Below are 8,251 nucleotides of genomic sequence, written 5' to 3' on the forward strand. Positions count from 1 at the left end.
ACAGTTGCCAACATGCAAGTCCGATAGAAATCTCTGCATCGTTTACATATATACCAAACATTTCACAATCATTCAACTCTCTCTGGACACAGCTTGCACGTCAACCCTATGACAGCCGCTTTCACTAACAACGCTCTGCTCAGACTAGTGTCGCCAACGCAATGGGTGACAAGCACAGTACGTCTCTTGTCTATAAAACAAAACGGCTCTTGTCTATAAAACAAAACAAATCTTCCTGCTAGTTTATGCCTATGCAGTTAACTCTTCTAAAATTGACATTTTCAGGATATGGAGATACTTATTTATACTGTTGGTGCAGCCCACAAATCCATGTTTTCCGTCGAGCAAAGCATCTTCCTTTCTCCGTGGCTCAGATCCTACATCTAGAAGAAGTGGAGACAGTTCAACGCAGCGTACGACAAAGACAAATTCCTTTGGGATAAAAAAACTCTCCAACCTTGTCCTCCTACCAGGTCAAACTTGGGTCAGCAACATCCACACCATTTACGCACCTATAATTTGAGATGACAAACATTGGGTCGGCCTTGCTATCAACCTCCCATTAAGCCTTGTCGAAGTACTGGACCCATTACCTACGCTTTACAGCAACTCAAACGTCCAACATTTTCTTGAACCAGTTCTCGCGATGCTCCCCTTTGTAATCAACAAGCTGACCACATATACCCCTTCATAGTTCGCTGGCGATCGCCCTTTCACATGGACCCACATAAATGACCTTTACATCAACAAACGAGGGGGTGACTGCAGCCCCTTGTCTGTCAAATTCATGGAGATGCATGCCAACAGTGGCCCGGAACCTTACATGCGTGGCCTCACGGACCCTTTAGTTGATGAGTTGCGCAAGCAATATGCTCTCGACATCTACAAGTCCATTGCCCTCCCCATCTATGGAACTCCTCCATCAATGACCACATGAACATGGCCACACATTCCCTCTACTATTATTGCTTCAGTTTACATTTAGGTTTCTTTTGCTTTGGTCTTACTGGTGTGTTAAACAGGCTGACCAAAAAGACTTAACTATCTAGTTTGTGTACTTCTTAGGGGGTTTTTTCCAACAAAAACTATGTAACCAAAAACACAACCCTTCTAACGGCTAAATAACTTTTGCTCGGCTTTGTTTAATGGTTAGTATTATGACATTAATAAACCACTGACCACAGTTAGATACCAACACATTTTTTTCAACTTCCAAACTTCCTAAAAAAATAATCTACACCAAAGATCCATAAACGAAGGCAACACACAAATGATGAATACAAATCCTCCCAGCTATGATTGATCTATTACTGGAGACATTAACTAAACACTCCCCACAACTTGTTAACCAAACGCTTGTTAATAAAACACAAATGAAGTATACAAGTCCCTATCAAAGGTACTTCATCTCCAAAACATGGATCCAGCTTAACAAATCATGTTCTTACCAATTGAAAACAAACAACAAAAAGCCAAAACAAACACTCCAACAAGCTCCCCATCACCCGCATAGCTTCTTGTACAACGTCGTCAAGCCTCCGGCAAAACAGACGACCAATGCAAGCTTTTTCAGATTCGCTATTGACCATCCAAAACCTCCATCAGAACATTGGCATGACGCCTCTACTCCGCTTCCTCTAAATCCCTCCTCTAACTCCTCAATTTCCGCCTTCTGTTTCTCAACCCTTTCAGAAAGGCTAATGCCCATAGCCTTAATCTCCTTCGAAATCACCTTAACCTCAGCTACCAATTCTTCAATCCTATCGCCCACTTTATCAAACTCCTCAGCCATCGAAACTTCGACCCATTTGAAGATGTGTGACTCATGATTCTTCTGTATTTTATCCAAAAAAAACATTATAACTTGATAAAAACATATGCACACAACATTTAATGGGAACTTTTGCCTATTCCAAACTAATTATGCAAAAACTAACATGTTGCGCAACCTTACACCTATAAAAACGTTTGTATGGATTCTCGTTAGTCTTCGAAACCAACAGATCCACCTTCTTACCGCACCAACACTTCGTCGGAACACCGATGAACGATGCTCCCCTTGACCGCAACCCTGAACTTGCTGTCGTGCAACTCATGTTCCTCACAAAATAGAATTATGCAAAGTGTTTCAACAAAAATACATACCCCTGTGCCTTCTACTTTATAACAAACAACAAAACGACCTCCCCTATTTGTCGTTTCGCTCAAAATTCAAAATTTGAAAACACACAAACCGATGGATTTTCCTCCAATAAAAAAATTTGCTTTTAGCCACCACCCATCATTTATACCAGCGAATATCTTGACACATTTACCCACAAATAACATGACCACAATAATTTTGTGGTCATCAAAACCAAAACAAAAACACCCATGAACAACAAAAAAACTCAGATTGCATAACCACACAACACAATTCTGTGTCCAAATGGACATAAATCACAAACAAAAAAATGTGGTCATATGACCAACTTTGATTTGATGCCACTTGTTCAATAAGAATTTTTTACCAAACTCTTCATCGAGTTTTGAGCCTGAATTGTTACCTACCCAAAACTAGAAATTGGGTTTGGAGGAATCATAACATTAAAAAATAAACACCAAACTGTAAATTGTCAATTGCATTCTAGCAGTTCATCAAAACAAAGAGTATAAGCGAAATCCACTAAGGCAAAAAAAAAAAACTGCTCCCGACAAGACAACGTTCCGATTAACTGGTTTATATTGCCACCAAAATAAAACCAGTTGGACTTAAACATTAATAAAGGTTTTCCACATAGCAACCACAACTGCATACCCACAAAAACATCACAAAAAACAGAGCAACTTCAGTTCGATTTCTCGGCCAAATCAAAAGTTATTTTCAGCCAACTCATATAGGATTCTGGCAGCGTGTCCTGTTGTGTCCAAAGCCCTTGCAGCGACCACACCTAATTGTAGCGACTTTTGTCTTCTTACCAACCTGCAGTTTTCCAGAGGATAACTAAGTTACTTAAGTCTTTATTACTAAATCAGCAAAAGATGTGGCCGATAGTTCAGCATATAACTTACAGGAAATTCGCCTATAGAAGGGATTCACGACTTCCTACGTCTCCCAGCCAGGCGTTTAGTTATGGGAGGGTATAAGACTTGGTCCCTGATCTCAAAAGGAATCTCAGCATCATGTGGCCTCTCCTCTAGACAGAATAAGCCTGCATACGTGTCTCTCCAAGCCCCAGTCTTGTACCAGTGTCCAACCAACGTCTCGTAGGGGATCCCTAGTCTGTCGGCTGCAAGCATGGCATGACCACAGGGGATTTTGATCCTGTCAAAATACTTACACGTACACTTCTTCTCATCTAGTAGAACGTGGTGCTTCGATCCAAACTTCTCAACCACCACGCAGGTCCAATTAGAGATAGGGTTCACCGCAGTTCCTCGCATGGTAGACATAGCTTTGGTTATCACTTTGTCAACCTCAACTGTCAATGCGCCGTGGTGACGCTCCGCCTTATTCCTATGGGCGTTGAACCACCTGGTCATCATACGCTGAATAAATACTAGCAGCTCGATGATTGACGATCCCCTACCCTCAGCTAGGGCATTGTTGAGTTGCTCAGCAATATTGCTGGTCATTATATTATACCTTTCACCAACATAATGCACTCTAGACCACTGGCGAGCGCCAATGTTTGCTAGGTATATAATACATGCACTGTTACTCGCTTTTATTTTGTTGAAATAGTCTTTGTAGTCTGCTAACCTGTATGCAGTGGCAGCCTTAGTCACAAGCTTCGCCAATCCTTTGCTTGAAAATCGTGAATTAAAGTTTCGGGCCAAATGCACAATACATCAGCCATGGTGCGCAAGTGGGTAAATGCGTTTCACAGCGGTGGCAATGCTAGTTGCTCGGTCTGATATTATCGTAAAGTTTTTAGAATCAGCCAGTAGTCTTTCAACATTTTGTAAAAACCAGGTCCAAGCATCTTTATTCTCTGCATCCACTATGCCAAAGGCGAGTGGAAACACCTGAAAGTTAGCATCTTGTCCACTGGCCGTTAGCAAAACACCCTTATATTTTCCACTAAGATGTGTCCCATCTATGACCAATACATGGCGCAGCTTTTTGAACCCTTCCACTAAAGCACCAAAAGCCAAAAACAAATACATGAAACACTCATCACCATCATCATCAACTTCGGTTTCCAGATCAGCGATAGTTCCGGGGTTAGCTAGCTTAAGCATGTGAAGGTAAGCAGGCTACTTTAGGTAAGATTCCTCTTCTGTTCCATTGACATCGGCGGTCACCTTGTCGATTGCACAGTATCACTTCATATACGACGTAGACAGTCAGAGGTCTTCCAAAACTAGCCTCTAAAGATCTCTCGCCTTAGGGTTTCTGTTGTGTTTCCCGAATTTGGATTTGTAAACAGCAGCTATAACTCGGGAAGCAGCTTTCCCTCTGTACCCATTTCTTGTCTCAATAGGGCAACGATAGTCAAGCTGAGCCTTCCTTATCTCGTAGTAACCACAACCACGCATCTCATGCGCTGTTACCCGCCAATCACATCGCTCATCGGGACACTCCACTACAAACTAGTTGAACTTAGTTATGGTCTCCTTGAATTGGAACTGATTTTTGATGGCATAGATAGCAAGAGCTATCTGACAGTTTTCTTTGCTCCCATACATCTTTCCCACATAGGCACGACCATCGTCTGTATCATCGTTAACGTCTGGGATCTCTTTAACTTCATAAGTAGTGTTATCGAACAAGGGCGGTATGTCAAACTCCTCCTCATCAACATGTTCCAATTTTCTTGTCTCCCTGTTGGTCTGAGTATCCACGTATTCTTGACCAGGGTTTCTTGACCACGGGAACTGAATATCTACTGTCTCGCTCTTAGGCTCTGAGTTTGAAGAGCTGGGTCCACCACTTACAACTGTGTGATTGAATGCATTGTTAGTGGTGTAGCTATACGTTCTAGGCAGACTATCATCCCCATTGCATTAATATCTTATCCACATCATCAGAACCACCACAGTCGCCTCTTATAAGAGGAGCCCAAAACTCGTTATCATACCCTTTTGGTCGAACGTCTCTGTCATCAACCTTGTCAGGCCCACTAAGATCACTGTCAAGAGTCTCGCTAGGCTCGCCATGGTTGCTTTTCATACTTTCTCCCTTTATGTGTTCTTCAACCTTGTCAACCTCCCGTAGAAACTCATCTTCTTCGACACTTGAAACGTTGGCTTTGGACCCAACAGATGAAACATAACCTCCTTTACCAGAGCTCCAACCCTCATCGAACATCTTCCTCTTCATGGCATGTGCTGGAGTTCGGATATCATCACCCTTGTCATCTTTCTGGGAGTTGTGACTTCCACAGTGAGCGAAGTCGAAGTTTGCAAACAGGTTCATTGGAGCATCAACTTTCATGTGTTTGTAGAAATAGTGGACTGCACCTTCGCTGGTGAGTAAGACAGGAGGGGTTCTTATCCCCATTGCAAGTTCTAGAGTTGTTGGTGGCCAGTAGCTTAATGCTACACTTCCAAGTTTCCCCCAATGCTGAACTCCTTCATTACGTTATGCTCCAACTGGCTCAGTGTAATACTATCATGGAGCTGGACCATGCAGGACATTTGCTGCTTGTCTATGATAAAATCTCACTTTCCTTCGACGCCACACACCCACTCACCAGCTATGACCATGCAATGGTCGTCCATCTCTTAACCACACGTTGAAATCTAAAAACAAATCTAGCAACCCTGGAAAACAAATAAAAAAAAGGCTTCAGTAGAGCGATTTCTTAGAATTCATCAGACTTGAAAGCTTACCAAAATTTCCCTGCAACAATGCTTGATGTTCTTTCCGGAGAGGAACAAGCGTTGAAGATGAGTAATTAATGAATACACGCTTTTGGTATCATCGTACTTACTTTTCTATCAACCGTTGGATTAGTTTTAAAATACATCAATCTAACGGTCGTCACATTGTCCCACTGTTCAATAAACCTACCACTTGAGAGCTTTACCAATTAATAGCAACGGAGAAAGCAAACGAGTGTTTACTTCCTTCCTTTAAACGTAACTATAAATTACTTCTAGTTTGAATGAATAGTATTAGCGTAACACAGCAATATGAGAGAAAGTCCAGAAGTACACCTCTATTAAAAAGTAACCCAACATGCTAAAGGCCACACACAAAGTAACCCAATATGTAAACAAGTCATTTAATTTTAATAGATATTTATCTGAATGTTGACTATTTTTTCTATACTATGAATTTATTTACTTTAGTGAAAAAAACTGAATGTGATTGACTACTCAATAATTTTAAAAGTACAAAACAGTCCATTACCCTATTTAAACCGATCAATCAGTGTCATTAACTATGTTTAACCATAAAGGAAAATATATTAAAAGAATGACTTTTTAGTATTCTCACACATATTAAGAAAACACATTAAAATACCATATCGTTTTCTGTAATTTTCAATTTTCAGTAACTTTTAACCAATAGTAATCCAATAAAGTCAATTAATTTTCTTGAAGTTTATCATTTTTTCATAAAAAACACAAAAAATACATCTTTCTGAAACGAATTTTTCTACTAAAAAGTCTATTATTAAGGAACGGAGGGAGTACTATCTTAACTAGCACTTTTAATTTATTTTTTTAAAATCGGAGTTAAAGAAGGAAATACTTAATTACTGGAATTAGAATAAATGTGATGACTCTAGCACGTTGCTCCATATTTTTTTTTTTTAAATCGGAGTTAAAGAAGGAAATACTTAATTACTGGAATTAGAATAAATGTGATGACTCTAGCACGTTGCTCCATTGCATAAAGGCCAGAACAATTTTTTTATTGTCTGAGCAATTTTGTTGGAGGCAAAGAAACTACTATGTCCTTTGAAGGTGAGTTCTACTTTGTACTTATTAAATCGCTAGTAAAAGTTGATATTTATGTTTTATTCTTTGCTTGCATATCATTTTCCCATTGCGTTTGATTTCATAATGCGTTCCTCGATCTGTATATTATTTTCATAACGGAAGACAAATAAGAACTTGTTTGTTTCTCGAATATGAAAATGATTACAAAGAATTTGTGTTGTCTCTCCATGACATCATTTTCTTTTGTCTTGTAATTCACTTTTATATTTTCACGAGGCTGTGTCAGATCCTTTTCTTTAACCTTCCCTTTCTGCAAAACAATAGTTTCAGGCCATCCGTTATTTACTTATTTTTGGAGGATGGATTCGACCATCCCTCAAGGCCTGGAGAACGGACAGCCCGGCCCGAACAAGACGTAACGACGGTTCGACGCGGCGGCTCGGAGCGCCAGTCTCTCGACGCGGCGCGAGGGAATTTTCGGTCAGTTGCATTTCGACTAAGTGAGTCTGACTAAATGGCTCCGCGAAGCAACGTGGGTTTTTCGGCCCAGCGAATTAAAAGCCCATGAAGACGACGCAAGCTAGGTCACATGGAAACACCAAGTCGACTATAAAAGAGAGGAGGGGATGCAACGTAGAAGGGATCCGAAATACTCATACATACTGGGTGGCTAGATTAGGGTTTTACCTTCGTTATTTCGCCGTACTCTATCTTTCCGGAAAAGTTCTTCGAGCTCCGATCGCTTTTCCTTTACGCATTCCCTTTCCTTGTAACCGACGAAACGCTTTTCCGACCATCAATAAGACGTCTTTGCTAAACCCACATTTAAAACCGAACGTTCTTTCGTTCAGTACCGTTTCTCGTTCGAACAGTTGGCGCCCACCGTGGGGCCGTTAGCAAAGTAACGTTGAAAAGATGGCGACGAGCAACGACGGCTCTTCCTCTAGAGAAGAGCGTGAAGCTCCCGAAACGACGACTGTGTCTTTTCCTGCAACACCGGCGCCGTTACCACCCTCCTCCATAGAGACCATCATGGCGCGCCTTGCACAACAGTGTGGGAACCGAAATTCGCACTGTCGATCTCCGTTTAAATTAGGAAAGTAGGAGAATCCTAATTTCCCAGAGGTCCCGGATATCTGCTAATACCACACGCCAAGCAATCAGAACACGAAACGAGAACAATAATAAAATAAGAAATCGAAAAGGAGAGCAAGATAATTCTTATTCCGAATCTGCGTTTGAGCGTTTACAACAAGGTAAGTGTCTGGGCTACGAGAGCTGTCGGCGAGATTCCTAGTTCTAAACCCTAAGACGGCAAAAACCTAATTGAGTCGCAGCTCGAATAACAAAAACGAAAAATTGCCTAAAATCGCTC

General features: G+C 41.1%; 1 protein-coding gene across 1 annotated transcript; it reads right to left on the reverse strand.

Annotated features, from left to right (window-relative positions):
* Positions 1–3,075: 3,075 nt before the first annotated feature.
* LOC106321064 lies at positions 3,076–4,224 on the reverse strand. Its single transcript, XM_013759382.1, has 2 exons — positions 3,953–4,224; positions 3,076–3,787 (listed from the first exon to the last, which is right to left on the reverse strand). The coding sequence occupies exons 1-2, from the start codon at positions 4,222–4,224 to the stop codon at positions 3,076–3,078; spliced, it is 984 nt and encodes a 327-aa protein (XP_013614836.1).
* Positions 4,225–8,251: the final 4,027 nt, after the last annotated feature.

The sequence above is a fragment of the Brassica oleracea genome, unplaced genomic scaffold (assembly GCF_000695525.1).
Source record: "Brassica oleracea var. oleracea cultivar TO1000 unplaced genomic scaffold, BOL UnpScaffold01200, whole genome shotgun sequence".
In the NCBI taxonomy this organism is placed as follows: Eukaryota; Viridiplantae; Streptophyta; class Magnoliopsida; order Brassicales; family Brassicaceae; genus Brassica; species Brassica oleracea.